This window comes from Zootoca vivipara, chromosome 9 (genome assembly GCF_965207765.1).
Source record: "Zootoca vivipara chromosome 9, rZooViv2.hap1.1, whole genome shotgun sequence".
Lineage (NCBI taxonomy): Eukaryota > Metazoa > Chordata > Lepidosauria > Squamata > Lacertidae > Zootoca > Zootoca vivipara.
The window spans coordinates 40,478,609-40,496,415 of NC_142592.1; the positions used below are offsets into that span (position 1 = coordinate 40,478,609).

General features: G+C 39.5%; 1 protein-coding gene across 9 annotated transcripts in view; it reads left to right on the forward strand.

Moving 5' to 3' along the window:
- The window catches only part of ATF7IP (activating transcription factor 7 interacting protein), an 80,888-nt gene extending 63,548 nt beyond the window's left edge, over positions 1 to 17,340 (forward strand). For 4 of the 9 annotated variants that reach the window (XM_060279744.2, XM_060279748.2, XM_060279743.2 and 1 more), the window contains exons 7-15: positions 542 to 615; positions 1,730 to 1,818; positions 4,608 to 5,258; positions 5,455 to 5,540; positions 6,070 to 6,136; positions 8,452 to 8,607; positions 10,909 to 11,091; positions 11,484 to 11,596; positions 12,666 to 17,340. In XM_060279744.2, coding sequence (XP_060135727.2) covers positions 542 to 615; positions 1,730 to 1,818; positions 4,608 to 5,258; positions 5,455 to 5,540; positions 6,070 to 6,136; positions 8,452 to 8,607; positions 10,909 to 11,091; positions 11,484 to 11,596; positions 12,666 to 13,082 — 1,836 coding nt within the window. In that variant the 3' untranslated portion in view covers positions 13,083 to 17,340. The remainder of the gene's footprint in view (positions 1 to 541; positions 616 to 1,729; positions 1,819 to 4,607; positions 5,259 to 5,454; positions 5,541 to 6,069; positions 6,137 to 8,451; positions 8,608 to 10,908; positions 11,092 to 11,483; positions 11,597 to 12,665) is intronic. The other 5 variants (XM_088652053.1, XM_088652054.1, XM_035127641.3 and 2 more) reach the window with 3 other exon arrangements.
- The last annotated feature ends 467 nt before the right edge of the window (positions 17,341 to 17,807 follow it).

Here is a 17,807-nt window from a genome sequence, read left to right on the forward strand (position 1 = left end):
AAGTGCCACCAGTGGAAACTCCTGAAATGGGGTACTGAGGGGCAAAGCCAGAACAGGAACTGTGAGATCCTGAACTCTCCTACTGCTGCCATGTGACAGCAAACTGCCCCAGTTTAGGCCTCTTCACTGCACCAACCAGGGCACTTACTCAGCAAACAGGCATTTTACCCTCCCCAAGCACCCCTCCACCCATTTTTTCAGCCTTGTCTGGTGGGAGTAGTGGGACTCTGGATTTGGCAACGAATGATGCTCTGGGAAGCTCTCATACGTGCTTGGGAGGCTCTCACAAGATCTTGGACGGCCTTTGTGTATGTTTAATTTGTGTAATTTCAGTTGGTCAGCCATCAATAACATAAAGCTGCAATTTGCGCAAGTTAAATATATGCAAGTTGTGAGTCAACTGTATAATGAAGTTCTCACAAAACAACTTAATAATTTTGGAGTCATGACAGTAAAAAAGTGCACCTGGTGGATGGAGTGGTCATGTATGCTGTGTGACTTTGAGGACATAGGTCTCACTTTGGTTTGTGTTACTTTTTAGAATCTACAAAACACACCCCATTCCCCAGGAAAAGCAGTGGGTGACACAGGCAGTATCAACAGCGTGGCGTATCGGTAAGCTTTGAGAATATAGCTATTACCCTCATATTGTGGAATATATGTACTTATGTACTTGGAATGACACATTTGCATAAAAATACAATTTATCTTGGCTGATGGACTAGCTTTCCTGTTATATACCCTGTTTCTCATAATTTAAGACATACCCATAAAATAAGCCATAGCAGGATTTTTAAGCATTCAAGGAATATAAGCCATACCCCAAAAATAAGACATAGTGATAGGCACAGCAGCAATGCCGGCCGCGGCAGGAGGAGGAGGAAAAAAATAAGACATCCCTTGAAAATAAGCCATAGCGTGTTTTTTTGAGGAAAAAATAAATATAAGACACGTCTTATAATATGAGAAACACGGTACTAGTCCAGTTCACACATCATATTTAACCATAATTAAAAGCAAAGTTTGGTTTATTGTGAACAAGCTGCATGCTAGTGCACACTGTGCACATGTTGTCGTTCCACTTCTTCCCTGTTGCTGCACATCTGCTGGGAAACAAGCCAGTGTCTGACTTTTCATGACATCCAAATCCAAGATTGTTTCTTTCCAAACAAACCATGAGCATATCTTAAGATCTGTTCTTCTTACTACCCATGGTTTGTTTGAGGGAGACAAACCACAAGTCTAGGTTCATGACAGGCCAGCAGCACAGGGACAGAGCAAGAAACACTGAACATGCTGCTAGTTCACATTAAACCATAGTTTGTTTTTCACTATGGTATATAATGACAAGTGAAGTGGGTAGTTGTGCCCTGTTCTCTTCTGCTGTTAAAAATATGAATGTTTTTTTATCATTCTCATGCAGTCATCAAAAATTGTATAAAATGAGAGCCAATAATAGTTTTGGTTGTCAATTTTTCAGGAATTCAGCTTAATAATAATAATTATTATTATTATTTATACCCCATCCATCTGACTGGGTTGTCCCAGCCACTCTGGGTGGCTTATTACACTCCTACACATATACGATGGAACCAGTAATACTGTGAGATACTGGTGAATAAATGGATAGAGATAAATTACTTCAAATTTCAAAAATAGCTTTCCCCTGTACTGCTCTTTGCTTCACCTCCAGCACTTGGTACAGCTAACATGAATCTTTATTCCACAGAAATGCCGGAACAGTGAGACAAATGCTGGAGTCCAAGAGAAATGTAGGAGATGCCACATCAAATACTTTACAGTCCCCTGTGAATACAGGTAAAATGTTTTTCACACATCAGATATGTATTTAACCTCTCCCCCCTTTTTTATCCGGGAAAAGTGCCTTAGTATAAATCTTTCAGATGACAGTTATGAGTATCAAAAGCAGCAGCAGATGCTGCTCTCCTTTTTGAACTCAGTGGTGGCACTATATGATGTCTTGCTATAGAAACAACGTCTATTCACTACTACAGATCACCTTTTATTATTCAAGAGCTGTAATAAACACAGAAATGAAAAGTGTTTACCCTTAATTTTTCTGCTTATTGCAGGACACTTCTGCTCTCCTGTGTTCTTTCTCGTCCCCTCCCCTGGCCTCTCCTTTCATAAATCAGTCCTGATATCAATAGTGCATTTAGGGATGCTACCTTCTCATCTGAAATAAATGAAAGAGCTACATGCCATAAGCATTCTGATGACACAGAGCCCCATACTTCAGATTAACTTTATCAGTTGTTCCATGTAGATGTTTCAAAGCAAAGAAGGAAAAAAAGAACTTTGAGAGGAAGAATTCTATTCTAGCACCTCTAACCATAACCTTCTGTCAAGAAAAGAAGCAGAACCACCACAACACAGCGCGCACACACACCAATTTCCAACCCAGAAAAATACTGTAGTATTGAAAACCACTGGAAAATTCAGGGTTGCACCCCTTACATCTCTCTTCTGGCATCCTCCAAGAAGGATGCATTAAGCTCCATGCTGGCTAAGAGGTTCAGTGTATGCCAACTAGCCCATTAGAAGCCAAGGAAGACAAGGATTGCAACTTAAGATTTCTGTTAGAAACTTGTCTGCTCTTGTCTGCATCCTCAGGTGTAATTAAATAGTATTCATCCAAACTACTGCAATAGATGTTTACGTAAGAGCATTTTCCATATCAATTCTGAAATCATATATATATAAAATGTCCAGTAGCACCTTAGAGACCAACTAAATTTGTTCTTGGTATAAACTTTTGTGTGCATGCACACTTCTTCAGATATTCTGAAACCAATAAAATATCTAAGTCAATGCAGGTACTGATGCAACAGACAGCTCTTGCATCAGAAGCTTTGTGATCAGAAGAGCTTTTGAGGGCACAACTATAGATTGAAACACCCAGCCTTTACCAAACCTAGACCCATAGAAAATATTCAAATAGAGTACATATTCAAAGAAAACATTTGACATACACCTCTGTGTCGTAATATATAGAATGCTAGTCTTACTTGGTTTCCAGTGGCTTCCAAGGAATGCTGTTGGCCGACAATGTTTCAAGGCAACCACAGGAACAGAGTCACCCAAACTTTAAAGAAACAATGAAAATTGGGATTCCACAAAGGTAGCACAAGAACCCTGTGAATTTGCAAAACCAATTTCTCTTCTACTAAGCGTAAACTTTTATGCGAGACAATTATCCTCAAAAGACCAAGGCTTTGCATGCAAGGAAGGGGAGTGTTACATAAATTTAGGGATTCACAGATGTTGCTGCCAACAATTCAGGGACAGATTTTAATGGTTTGGGGCTTCGAGCCCTCAATCATACAAATCAAATTCAAATCTGTAAACCTTTGGTCATAAGATCTTTCAAAAAATTCTAAAAGTTGCCAATCAAGGGGGAAACTCATTTCAGTCAAAGCTCTCTAGAGCTAAAACTTTTTTTACTGCTCAGTTTCCACCATTTGCACACAGTTTGCAAAACCTCTGCCTCACTCATTGCAAAGAGGCTTTGTTGCCAAGAGCAGGCAGAAGGAAGTAACATTCATGGGGAACCTTTTTTCCTTCAAAAAATTTAGACTACCATCTGAATTATATCTCTAATTTAGCCATATAGTGGCATAGTATAGAAGTAAAGAAGGAAACACACACAACTTGCTTCATGCTCTCCAGGTGGCAAGGATATGTATCCTTAGGGAAAGGGGTTGACTAATAGTCATTAAAACTTTATTTCTTTGTTTTATTGTTTATTTCCTACAAGTTTCTATCTTCTATTTTATTTACCATGGGCATTTTGAAGTTTGAAAGGGCATGACCCTGGTGAGAAATGACTAATTGGTTATCTATATGTTTCCTGAATCCTGAGATTACTTTTAGGGGAAGAGTCTATTGCAGTCGTCTGCAACCTTTTTCAGCCGTGGGCTGGTCCGCCATCCCTCAGACCATGTGGTGGGCCGGACTATATTTTTGGGGGGGGGGTGTGAACAAATTCCTATGCCCCACAAATAACCCAGAGATGCATTTTAAATAAAAGGACACATTCTACTCATGTAAAAGCATGCTGATTCCTGGACCGTCCACGGGCTGGATTGAGAAGGCGATTGGGCCGCATCCGGTTCACGAGCCTTAGGTTGCATACCCCTGGTCTATTGTCTATGCAGAACTATGGGGAGTGATAATTAAGTTTGCTGATAATACCAGCTTCCTGTGCTGTTCTTTACATTAAGTATTAAGACGTCAGGATATTTAGAGTGCCTTCCAGGATACATTTTAAGATAAGGTCTTGAACCAAGGTTAAAATAGTTAATTGAAGGGTATATTTTATATCAAGCATGGCACTTTACTGGTGCCATGATCTACAGAAGTAAACCACAGAAAAAGGTTCAAATTAGCACACACCATTACAACATGTTTTAAAGTGTGAATTCCAAAGAATGTTCTCTATAATCATGATTTCTGATTCCAGTCCTGTACAGGCTTATTCAGTCCATCTTTACCTCATATATCAAGTTGATATATTCTACTGTATTTATGGAAGTAGTTCAATTGGCACAGATTTTTAAAACAATTATCTTTTTACTATTTTGTAGTGTCTGCTACCACTCTTAGTACTCCACAGACAGCCGTCAGTGGACATCCCAAACCACAGACTCCTGTCACCTCTGCACCATTGACTTCTGGCTCCTTGTCAACTTCTGTTCTACCTGCGGCCAACACAACAACAGTAGTTGGTACGAGTCAAGTGGCTGGTGGGAGCGCACAGCCAATGTCTGTTTCATTGCAGTCTTTGCCAGTAATACTGCATGTACCTGTTGCAATGTCCTCCCAGCCTCAGATCCTGCAAGGTCATACTGGTACTTTGGTTACTAACCAGCAATCTGGCAACGTGGAATTTATACCTGTACAAAGTCAATCTAATGTTGGTAACATAACCAAAACTCCATTGTCTCTGTCATCGGCTAATTCAGTAAAACCAAGCAGCTCTTCTGTACCCAACTCTAACATTCAGAGGAACTCTCCGGCCAGTGTTGGGTGTTCTATAGGGACAACTCTAGCTGTGCAGGCTGTATCAACAGCACACCCTGTTGCACAAGCCACAAGGACTACTTTGGCTACTGTAAGCACATCAGGGGTGTATACTCCTCCCATCAATAGGAATTCCATACAGATGAAGATACCTCTGTCAGCCTTCAGCAGTACAACTTCTTCTGAAACAAGCACCGCAACAACACCTAGAGTTGGTAAGTTTTATATGTCCACTGCACTTGCACTAGGGTAGTAAACTGCTTTACGGGGGAATATGTTGTTTTTAAAAGAAATCTGAATTTTAAAAGTTCCATATTTAGTACTCAGTTCACCATATATGATTGACAGTTAAGTGTTTGCCATGATTGCTGTTATAGCCAATGAAATGTGATTGTTTCTCGCCTCCTTCAGAGAGTCAGACATCCAGGTTGCTAGCACCTTCGCTGCCACCAGCAGATGTTTCAGCAAACAAAAAAGCACCTGAGACAGCTGCACAGGTAGGTTGGTTTTTATTTTTCTTTATATGGTTTCAGATTCTTCCTTATTCAGTAAATCAACTTGGATGATGTTACATTTTTAGCAGATACAGATTCCCCCCCCCCAAAAAAAAATGCTAGCAGAAAATTAATGTTACTAAAAAATTTTTGTAAACATGGGTGTGTATCATATTTTTTCCTTCCTTCTTAAAGAACTTGGAGTCCCATAATCTGCCACATAATCTCTCTTCCATTACTCTGCTTTAGATCTATGTGGCCCTCGGTATATGTAGAACAAACTACCTTAGTGATGTCTTTGGAAAAGTAAAGGATTTCCTTAAATTGTCTGCTTATTTCTATAGTTTCAACTGTCAGATAAAACCCTTTAGATTTGTCAAGGCATTTGCTGGAATTTATTGAGCTTGTTTTATGTTTTCTTGTGAAGATTTTAGATTTTATTGCATGCTGCTTTTAACACTTTGTTGGAAAGGGAGCGGAGAAGCAAGCAAACATATGTAAATAAATAATAATAATAATAAATGTCTTCCAGAGTGGAAAGGCCACAGGCAGTGGAGTAATTGATCTCACACTGGATGATGATGATGGCTCCTCTCAAGGTAAGTCAGAAGATATGCATGAATTATGATGGACTTTGACTAACTGGACATTTCCTTACAGGTAGGTAGCCGTGTTGGTCTGACGTAGTCGAAACATAATAAAAAAATTCCTTCCAGTTTAGGGAAGCTTTTAATGTTTAATAGATTATGGTATTTTAATGTTCTGTTGGATGCTGCCCAGAGTGGCTGGGGAAACCCAGCCAGATGGGCGGGGTATAAATAAATAAATAAATAAATAAATAAATAAATAAATAAATAAATAAATAAATATTATCATTCCAGTAGCACCTTAGAGACCAACTAAGTTTGCTTTTGTGTGCATACACATCTGTTTCAGTGTATCTGAAGAAGTGTGCATGCACATGAAAGCTCATACCAATGACAAACTAGTTGGTCTCTAAGGTGTTACTGGAAGAAATTCTTTTATTTTGTTTGGACATCTGCTTTTTGGAGAATGTTAACTGCCAAAGATGATAAATATTTGCCAAGTCAAAAGATTCCATCAGATGGCACTTGAAGTTTTAAAGTTAAAATATCATCCAGTGTTCTAGGCAGCAATTCTAATGTAGGTATTAGTAATATATTTGTGCAGTGTGTCCTTTCATCATTAAAGTATGTTCAAGTTTTGACAGATATCCTACTGTCCTGTTTGAATGTGTTTTCCATGAGTGCATAGGATTGTTCCCACCATCTGAACTTAGTGTTTAGATATTTGTTCTTATATGTTTCAGTACTTCTATCTTCATGACTTGAGTTAAGCACAATTGCTGCTGAAAACCTGTTTTCATCAATTCTTAAATTAGATGTCCTAATGTTGTGGTTTGTAGCTGATTCTAGCCATAATATTGTGCTAGTCCTTATATTGTCTCTTTGTGCCTAAAGTTAATAAACCCATGATTTATTAGCCATACATTTTGTGAATATATTCATGCTATTCTAGTCCAAGCCAGCTTTGTGCCTCCTACCCTCACTTACAATGGAAAATATCAAACAAGATGCTAACTTTCTCCCCATTTTTATATTCGATGAAATGTAGAGACATAGTGGATTCAGGTGTGAGACAGGCATGGTTTGGAGAAAACAGCTTTGCAGGCCACATTTGAACCCCTGGCAGGTCATGTTTGGCCTACAGGCTGGAGGTTTCCCACCCCTGGTTTAGAAGATGTAAATAAACAAGAGGACCCTGTAGAGCAGTACCCAATAATCCCTTAAACACATGCATAATTGAGCTATGAGCCTACAGTCATGTACATTTACTCCCATTGAAATGGGCTGGCATAATAATGTTTAATTAAATGTGGAATTTGCTGCCAGTGTATCTTGCTGCATCCTATATTACTCTAAATAAGGCAGTTGACACAATGTCTTGAGGATTTCAGAAATTTTATAGATACTTGACTAGTGTAATATTCTTGAACTGTGGCCATTGCTGCCATTCACAGACATTCTGAAACCTTATAAAATGAAGCTACTACAACTGCTAGCCTTTATTGGCATAAGTTAAAATAGTAAAATCATAAATCATACGAAGTCATTTAAATGTTGTTATTACTATGTTAATAGAATTTGAGTTAGTAAGGGTTGCTCTGAGATGTGATATTTTGTCGAGGAGTCCAGGAATTTGGTGACCACCCCTTCAAATTGTGGGGATCGTCTAATCCTTTTCAGAATACTATGAGAGGCCTGATCTCAGTTATGAGGCTTCAAGATCTTATTTGCTGGGTCACATTGTATAGTCAGGAGGAGTGGTCACTTTCTGTATGGACTCCAATAAGCAAAGATACAGGACCCCTGGACAGTTAAGTACAGTCAAAGGCAACTATAGGGTTGCAGTGCTCATCTCGCTTTCCAGCCAATAGAAGAGAAGTTAACATCAGAATGTAGATTTAGAGAACAGATACAATAATTGACTACACTATGCCCCCTTGATGAGATAAAAGTAAACTTATTGTCACCAGGAAAGTTATTCAGTCCATTTTTATGAGCAGTACAAAACTCCATAAGTTTTAACCCCACTCTGTTAGTTAATCTATCCTTAGAGGAGCAGGGAACAGACAGTGGGGTAGGTATTATATCTATTCCTTCAAAGCCCAGTTTGGTTACAATATTTTGGTTGTTGGCCCCAATTTGAGCATTTAAAATGAAGCTGTGAACTGTACAGGTGAGATCCTTTAATTGATGTTTTTATTTCACGTACAGTGTAAAAACTGAAAGGAGAATCTGTGTTGCAATTGACTGCCACTAAAGCAAAATTTTCAGTAGTTTTTCAGCTGCTTGTTTCTGTTTATAATTGCACAATGATTTTTTTTCCTAAGCAGGTGGCAAGAAGCAGAACCAATCTACACCTGCTTTGAGCCTGTCAACCCAGTCTTTAGCTCGTCCTCTGCAGCCAGTACAGACAAGCCCTCTCCAACAAGCAGGCATGCCAACAACTGGCCTGTCACAGACAACCATACATGTTCTCCCCACAGGTAAGACTGCATAGCCTAGGCCCTAGGGAAAGGAAATAGTTCAGTATGGAAGGAGAGAGATTCCAGTACAGTGAATTGCCTCTTGGATGCAGTATTTGCAGCCAGCTATAGAAAATGTTTTTTTTTTACACTTAAATGATGCCCAGAGGGGATAATGCAATAAAATATTGTTGTTGTTTTTTAAAATGTGTTTATTAAAAATTTTCAAACACAGAAGACATACAAAAATGCAAAACACAAAAAGAAAATACAAAACAGAAAAAATACAGAATACAAGAAACAAAAATTCTAGCATATCTTGATCGTAACACTTTGGACTCCCTCGACACCCCCCACCTTGGGTCCCTGTTACAATATTATTTAAACAGTATTCATTGTTATTTAACACATCTTATCAATCCTTTATTTCTATATTCAACTATAATTCCAAATTCTATTAATATCACCTTTAATCTCGTATTACAAACCAAATATTTCTAATTTCCCTTTATTCTATTAGAATTTTCCCTTCAGCCTATAAATTTTACTAACAACGATTCCTCGTTCTAATATTAACTCTTATATCATTATATTGTTTCAAACATAATGTATCTCCCCCCTTCCCCCAGTTCTAGATTATCCAGGAGTTTTCAGCGAAATCCATATGTCATACCAGTATTGGGCCTTCCATTTCATCCATCCCTACCATCATTTGTATTCTATTAACCCACTCCCACCCTTTCCCATAATTTCCACAAGACAATTTTACCCCACTTCTGCTGTTTCCTCCCCCATCCACCTGTACCTTCCTTTCTAACTTCCCAGAGCATGCCCTGTCCCCCCTCTCTCACTGGGAGGGCAAAAGCCCACCCTGGTTCGTCCTTGAGGTGTTCTTGCGTCCAGTCCTCCTTCTGTTCCACATCTCCCACTTGTGGAGCATTCTGCCATTCTTCCTCCTCCTCCTCTTCAAATTGTACAGCTTCTTCATGCACCATGGACATGTCCAATGTTGGTAATTCCTCTTTGTCCTCTATATCCAATTTTACAGCTTCATTTCCAGTCCTGTTTTCCATGCATTTTCTCCATTCGCCTCTCTTAATTGTTTATTATATTCACGCAACTGCTTGGTATACGAATTCAGTTCCTTTCTAATGTCAAAAAATTCTAAAAGAATCTTTTGCCAAAGCTGGTCTTTTGCGGATGTTGAGTCTAGAGCCATCTTATCTATTCCAGTCTCATCTCATGGGAAAACAGCAAGTTGCACCACAGGGGATAGTGGCAGTCTTATTCCAAAACATTGTACTCCATTTTGTTACCCAGTCTGGGCATCTTTTCCTTTTAATTTCTTTCAGCCATACCCCCACTTCTTCTTTTTAGCAATTCCACAACACAAAGTCCAATCGCTGATCCCTCCAGGGACCTAGATCTGGATCTCTGGGGAGGGGGGTTCTTTCAAGTCCAATTAGATACTTCGTTTCACCTTCCCGGCAAGGGATCAGGTTACTGTATCACAGTCTCTCAATTGGAAGAGGTCGGCTCCCTTTTTTAAGCCTCTTCTGTGGCCAATTCTATCAGATCTTAGACTTTTAGGATTCTTTTACTCACGGTTTCCCAATTTTGATTTCTTTCGCTGTGGGAGAATCCACCGCTCTCTGCCGCCAGCACGAAGCTTCGCTGCCGCGAGGGTGACAATAACACTCAAAATAGCCCCTTCGACTACCACCCCACTCTAACCGGGGCTCTTAACTGAGCTTGCTGGAGAGTAGGGGAGTCAGAATTAGGGCGCTGCTGAGCACTTCGTCCCCATAAAGCACAATATGGGGTAGCTGCGTCGCTTTCGCGGCTTCCCCCCCTCGCGGTGCCGGGTTGCCTCAGAGCTCGAGGCAAACCCCGCCGGACGGCGCTGGCAGTAGACCGGAAGCCCTAATGCAATAAAATATTGTTGACCTGGAGGGAACTACTATGAGAATGCCTAGTTAGCTCTGAAGAGCTTCCATCCATTAATCACCAAAGGGATGGTGAACTTACAGACTGAGGTTTAGAAAATTTTAGGGAAGAAAGCCATTTGTGTGTATGCACCAGACTGATCCATGTTCTGAAGAATCCAGTTGGGTTTTTATAATAAAATTTTTTACTGTAGTTATTCAGTAATTTTGAAAGTTATCTTTTTAATCTTTTCTTTATTCAGTAAATCACATTACTAAAATTTAGGTGTCAATGAACTATGAGAAATTGCTTGATTTGTATGCTTTGGTTTTATGCAGCATATGCTTTCTAGTCTGAGAACATTTTATATTCTTTTTATTACAATTTTGCTTCTAGCCCAGACAACTGTGAATGTAACCCATCGTCCAGTGACTCAGACTCCTGCCAGGCTCCCAATACCAAGAGCCCCTGCTAACCATCAAGTTGTCTATACTCTTCCTACATCATCAGGACAGAATCCTGTGCGAACCACAGTCATGCAGAGCCCTAGTTTAAGGCAGGTCAACCCACAAAACTCTGGTAAGCTCATCCGTCAGAGAAAGGTTTATATTTTAGCAGATGTGCAGCTGTACCTTGGTTCAAAAGGAGATGCCAATTTTGTTATAATTAGACAAATATATTGCAACAGAAAGCTTGCCCAGGAAACAAGGTGCAAACATACGTATTCAAAGCATTTGGAGATTGGACTTTGGGGTGTATGTGATATTTGACTGTGTTTTTTATAACGTCCTATGTACATGTAAAAGAAAGTATAGTTATGGCAAGCTTTAATAATATCTTCTTGTGTCTGCCAAATATGTTTTGTGATGGTTTGCAGTGTTAAGCAAATAAATGAGCTAAATTCATCACAATGTATCATTATATTTTTAACTTCTTTAACATATTGTGCCTTTCCCTTCGTATCGCTCTAGGTGTGACAGTACGAATGCCTCAGACAACTGCGTATGTTGTAAACAATGGGCTAACCTTGGGATCTGGAGGACCTCAACTCACAGTTCACCATCGGCCAGTTCAAGTGCATTCAGTAAGTACCCGTGTCTAGTTGTTGAGATGAATGTTTGGAGAAGGGTTTATCTCCCATGTCATATATGCTATTGTTTGTTAGCAGTATCTGTTAGCAATTTGGGACTGGCACAACTGGACAGTGCCAACTTTAAATGGTCGTTCATTCATTTAAAATTACCCTACCTTTCTCAAAAGAGTTCTAGGTTGGAAACTATTATAAAACAATAAAAAACAAATTTAAAAAGAAAGGCTGTATACTCCATTTGCGTGAAACCACACACTAGGAATACTGTGTACATTTCTGGTTCATGTATCCAAAAAAGGATACTGTAAAGCTTGAAGTAGCACAGAAAGGGGCAACCGTAGTAATTGGTAGCTGGAGCAACTCCCTAATGAGGAAAGATTACAACTTTGGAGGCTATGTCATTTAGCGGGGAAAGGTAAGTAAGGGGGGGGGAATAATAAAAGGGTATTAAAATTCTACCCTTTTGTATGTGTGGAGAAAATGAATAGAGAAAAACTTTTCTCCCTCTCTTCTAATACTAGAAATGAGGTCATCTAGTGCAGCTGCGTGCGGGGAGATTCAGGGTGGACAAAATAGTGTTTCTTCACACAATACATTTAATCCCCACAAGGTGTAATATAGAATGTATACTGATAGTCCCCATTGCATATTTGTCAGCTCTTCATTCTGAAGTGACTCCACACACTGCAGCAGACTAATTTGGTTACTTTAATGGACACATCATTTGCAGCTCCTTCTAGCATTTTTTTAGAATGATAAATTTTAGAGGAGTTGGGAGCCATAATGAAGCTTTTAGAGGGGCTGGATGTGGGTAAAGGGTTAGCTACTCCCACTTTGAAGAATAGGCCACTATAAATAGGTTTTGGCCTTTACTCCTTTTGACTTCTCCACTTTGAAACACAGGAGTGTTTTATTGTCATTTTTGGCATGTTAGTTTTAAACGTAATCTTGCGTTTGCTGAGAATTGGTCTTGGAAATGCTTGGATGGTAATGTATGTATTTTGACAATAGGATGAGACAGTCTCCTCTGCCATCCTCATTGTGCCTCTTCATTATTCCTCAGGAGCCACTGCGGCTTGTGCACCCAGCCCCACTGCCAGAGGCCCCACAGCCATCACGCTTGCCTCCTGAAGCTGCCAACACCTCTCTGCCTCAGAAGCCACACCTGAAGCTAGCACGTGTACAAAGTCAGAATGGCATAGTGCTATCCTGGAGTGTTTTGGAAGTGGACCGGAGCTGTGCCAGTGTGGATAGCTACCATCTGTATGCATACCATGAGGACCCCAGTGCTACTGTGCACTCTCAGTGGAAAAAGATAGGGGAAGTAAAGGCCCTCCCCCTGCCTATGGCATGCACACTTACACAGTTTGTGCCTGGAAGCAAATACTACTTTGCAGTTCGTGCTAAAGACATCTATGGACGCTTTGGACCCTTCTGTGATCCCCAGTCAACAGATGTGATTGCTTCTCAAAGCAGTTAAAACTTCAAACTCTGAAGGCTTCTATTCTTGCCCCACAATTGTGGCTTACTCTGGTTTTGGGTTTATTCTCATGCATGAAACTCACTGTAAAAAAATCCCCCCTGCAGGATTGTTTTGGACAGCAATCTCATACACTACACAAACTCCATAACCAAAACCAAAATAAATTCCTAGCCTGCAGTGGGAGAACCTGTATTTCTGATAAGCTCTTGAAGTACGAAGTCCTCTCTCCTTCCCTCAAAGCTGCTCTGCCTGTTAAGGCGTAAGACAGTGACCCCTGGGAATTTGGCTTCCAGCTGATGTAGGCTGAAGAGGAGTGTCATGCACAGGCCAAAGGGCAGGAGGAGTGATCAAGGGTCAGGTTAGGAGGGAAGTCAGGATTCAGGGTCTTACTTTATTTTGTTTTGGAACAGTGACTAGTCTTACAAGGCACAGCCTGCTTTCTAGAAGGCAAAAGACCTTGTATGTGGCCAGTGCTTGAGAAATGTAGGCGTATCTGCTTATTTGAGGGGTGGAGGATTAAGCAGCCCTCTGGCTGGTTTGCAGAATACTTGCCACCAAAGCCAGGGAGCATTCTGAAGCCAGTCTAGAAAACAGATTTATAGAAAACTTCAATTTCATTTCCAGTAGTTTCCTGATCCTCATCTCTATGTCCTCTTTTTTAAAAAAAAATTATTTGTGCCTTAAACCAATAATTTCAAAAGTAAATGTAGTCACACATCATGTGCGCACTTTCTTCTTTTGCTATTTCGTTTTTTCTTCTTAGCCCCAGAATGTCATAACCTTCTCTTATAGATTCCTCAAAAGTGTAGCACACAAAACCTTCCTGAGTTAATTCCCACTTGAGATCACTCAGGCCATCATTTAACCTGCTAGTTCTGACTGGTCTATGAAGTTGGGTCATGCAGACAGTATTTGACAATTCTCCTTGGGAAGTTGGTGTGCCCTGTGGATTGGCCAAAGGAGATGTGGGCAGCCTAAGACACTTCATTCTCCTCACATACAAGAACACTTTGGTTGCTAAGCTAAGCCAATCTGATAAGGTTGCTTAAAAGAAAACAACTCAATCTTCTAATAGAACCTTTCATTCTTTCAATGGCTGAGCCAGCACAATATACAGTACCTTCACGTCCTTGCATCCCAACAAGAGTTAGTGCTCACCACGAACACTTGAACCACACCTGACAGATGTTGAAGAAAGTTTCACTATGCCGTCTTCCAGAGAAAGCAGCGCATCTATTGTCTTCCTGGTATATCAGCTCCAGTTGGGAAGTGGGAGGCAGCTGTTCCCACTCCATTGACTGACCAGGGTCCAGCAGTTTCCTTAACTTGTTACTTCAAATCTGAAATTTAAGGTTTGTAAGAGGATGGTCTAAAGTTTGTTGATGCTGTGTGTTTTGGAAAGACAGGGTCTTAATTCTCTTATGTGAGAACACCAAGTAAATTTCCTTGCATTTTTTATATGGTACGCCTTATGTCCTCCGAGTTATATTCGTTTTGAGTGACATAAATGCGTTTCTTGTAAATTTCTGGCTTATCTAATGACTAAAGTCAAGAACTATCTTAGAGCTAGTATATGGAATACTTCACCCTAAAGCAAACAGCTGGCATTTCAACGCTTTGTCTCACTTGCCTAACAGTGATGCAATCACCTACAAAAATGATATTTTTTCCTCTCAGTTTCAGGTATTTTAGGGCCACCTCTAATTTTAATAAGTATAACGTTGGGCGGAATCAACTCCCATTGGAAGTATACCAAAAATCAAGGGAGAATTTCATTACAAAAATAGATGTAATGGGGAAGGGGCTTACCACTCTGCTGTTGACTCAACAGTATCTGTTATGTGTAGCCAAAGATGTAGTTTATTATCTGCACTGGGTCCTTAGCGCTGGAGAAGTTCCTCCTCACTTTTTTATTGAACTTGGGAAATAAAGTTAAGCCTGGGTGCAACTTTAAGAGAAATGTGTTTTGTAGGGCTTGTAACACTGGAGGAAGCTGGGACACATTTTAAACAACAATTATTCAAGACCCTGCTACTAGAAAGGGTGAAAAAACCTGGATGAACATTCCCTAAATATATGCAGGAGAAAAATGTGAACCCTGGTCTGAGAAAAGTACATCTGCATACTTTGTACCTCTTGCCCCTTGTTATGGAGATACACCAGATGAGTAGCTAAGATTTTACTGTTGCTTACTCTTCTTTCTCTAGGACTAGATAGTGTTCAATTATCAATCAGATATAATGTGTAATAATTACAGCTGCTGTTAAGTTGGATCTAAGATCCATACCTTGGGACTTTGTCTTCAGATCTGTGAATAGAAAATGGCAGTGAGGCTATTGTGGGGGTGGGACTTGCACTTTCTCAAGCAGAATTGATCTGGTCAGGCAAATTATGTAGGCCACTGCAGAGGGAAAGGCAGAAACAGGCTTGAATTGGGTTAGTTGTCAACAAGAGCTCGTAATTAGTGACTTTTTTGGCCTTGTATCTGGTGCTGTATTTCTTTTTGCTTTTGCCCCAAAGAAACGAGAGTTTACAATTCTTTATAACAGACATTGGAAAATAATCTTTCCTTTTTATCAAAGTATTATAAGCTAAACTGGATTGCACAAATACCAAGCTGCAGAGTCATTGGAATTTTACTACTCTGTGCTTATTGAGAAACTGTTCCGCTCAGCACTCTCTCTCTGTGTTATGGATTAGGCAAACCCAAAGTTCTTAAAGAAAAGAAAGGGGTCAGGGAGGGATTTCAGTGTCCACACTTTACTGTGTCAGTATTTCTCCCAACGCACCCACCATGTTTTCCTTACTGCAGTATATGGCTGGCCCATGCTTGAAAATTCTGTTTTCTACTTCTATTTAAATGTGATACTAAAGTATGTCTCCATCTGTATTTCTGCTGTTTTCTCTTCTTTGCCTTTAATACTTGAGAATCCATGTTCTAGTTAGTAACAAGTTCCATGTCTTAGGAAAGGACAAGTGAAATGTTTTCACTGTTTAAAAATGAGAAAGTGATGTGACTATTGCTGCTAAATTATTGTGAGTCCCTTAGGTTAACTTGTTTGTTTGTGTCTCCCATTTTATTTCTCAGATTACAGCTAGAAGGCCTTTTCAGGAAGACCTCAGTGGCTAGGAGACGGGAGACTTGGAAGGGGTGGGATGTACAGCATACATTTTCTGTACTTGTCACTTAATGGGGAAAGGTGGAATGCTCAAGCTGGTTGGCAAGTGTTCTCTGAACATAAGAAGAAGTTTGTGCTTCAGGGATTGCTGAAGCACTAAGATTAGCTCTGGGCTGCATTTTCAGCATGATTACAGTGCTACTTAAGGTACATTTTGCACAAAAGGGATTCATAAGAAATAGTGGCAAAGCTATTGCTGTATGGGATATTGCTGGGATTACAATGCAAGTTGTGCTGCAATAAATCACATTGGTTCACCTTTTCATTTAAAGCTCTTTGTTGAATATTAAGTGGTCTGTGATCTGAGAACCCATGTTACGTGTAAGGTCAGCCTATAAGTTCCTTGTTCCCTCAAATTGCCACATTACAGTATTAAGTAGGAGAACTACGATTACAGTACACAAAAGTAGATGGAACCCCTTTAGTATTTTTATTCAGTCAACAGCAAAAAATACCTAGATTTTTTGAAAATGAAAGCTTGATATATTGAAAATACTGCTTTCTTTTAGTGTGTTTCGACACACAGTGTTTTGTTAACACAGAGGAAGGTCTTTTAGTATTGCCAAAAACAAGTGATCCCATCCTTCTTGAAACCAGTTTTATGTCGAGAGGTGAATGTAGACAGGAGTACAAATTAAAATGTGATATTTTATCATTGAATATAATCAATATTTTATAACACATGGTTTCTCACATTATTGTGCTGGCTTTCCCTGTTTGAAATATATTTTAAGTGCTGTCTAAGTTAAAGTTCTATCTGTAAATAAAGTAATTGGGCAGCCAAAACCTTGAGGTACTTGTTGGACTTCAGTAACTTATCAGCCACTGGCAAATAAACTCCTACAAAACTCCTTATAGAAACTTGCACTCTTTTCCCTTTTTTCCTTCTACAGAAGAACATGTAAATAAAGATAATGTAGGACGTACCAAAAAGTCCATTTTAAGCAGGGCAATGGCAAGTTCTCCCAGACTTTTGTATGCATTGTAGATTAGTGTCTGTATACGTGTTAATTGTAGTGGGGTTTTGTCTGACAAGCCTGAGATTTATACTTTGAAATAAACTACTGGGTTTTTAACCTTCTGCGTCTTGTGTGGTTGGTTCCCGTCATCAAGACAGTACTGGGTTGTTTTTAAAAAGCTGACCACGTTCCTTCTTATGACAAACGTGACCTGTGTTCAAGGCTCTCCACTCCTTTTTTTCTTGAATATTTTATTTAAGGGCACATATTGCACTGGGTGCTCTGATAAAATTATGTGTTAACTAAAAAGCTAAATATATTGAATTTATTTTTAATAGTCAAATGCGAAATGTTATATCTAGCAATGATGCAAATAAAAATGTAGGGAGGCAGACACAAAAATGTGTTAAACTTTTTTTGAATACCTCTCTATTTAAAAATATTTACTTGGCAGTTTTTTTGTACATGCTTACCTGTTCAAACATCTATTTGGTTCTTTTAAATGTTTTAACAAGCTAGTGTGTTGTTTTTTCACTTAAAAAAATACCCTGCAACAGTGAGGAATGTCTTGTCTTCACAACTGA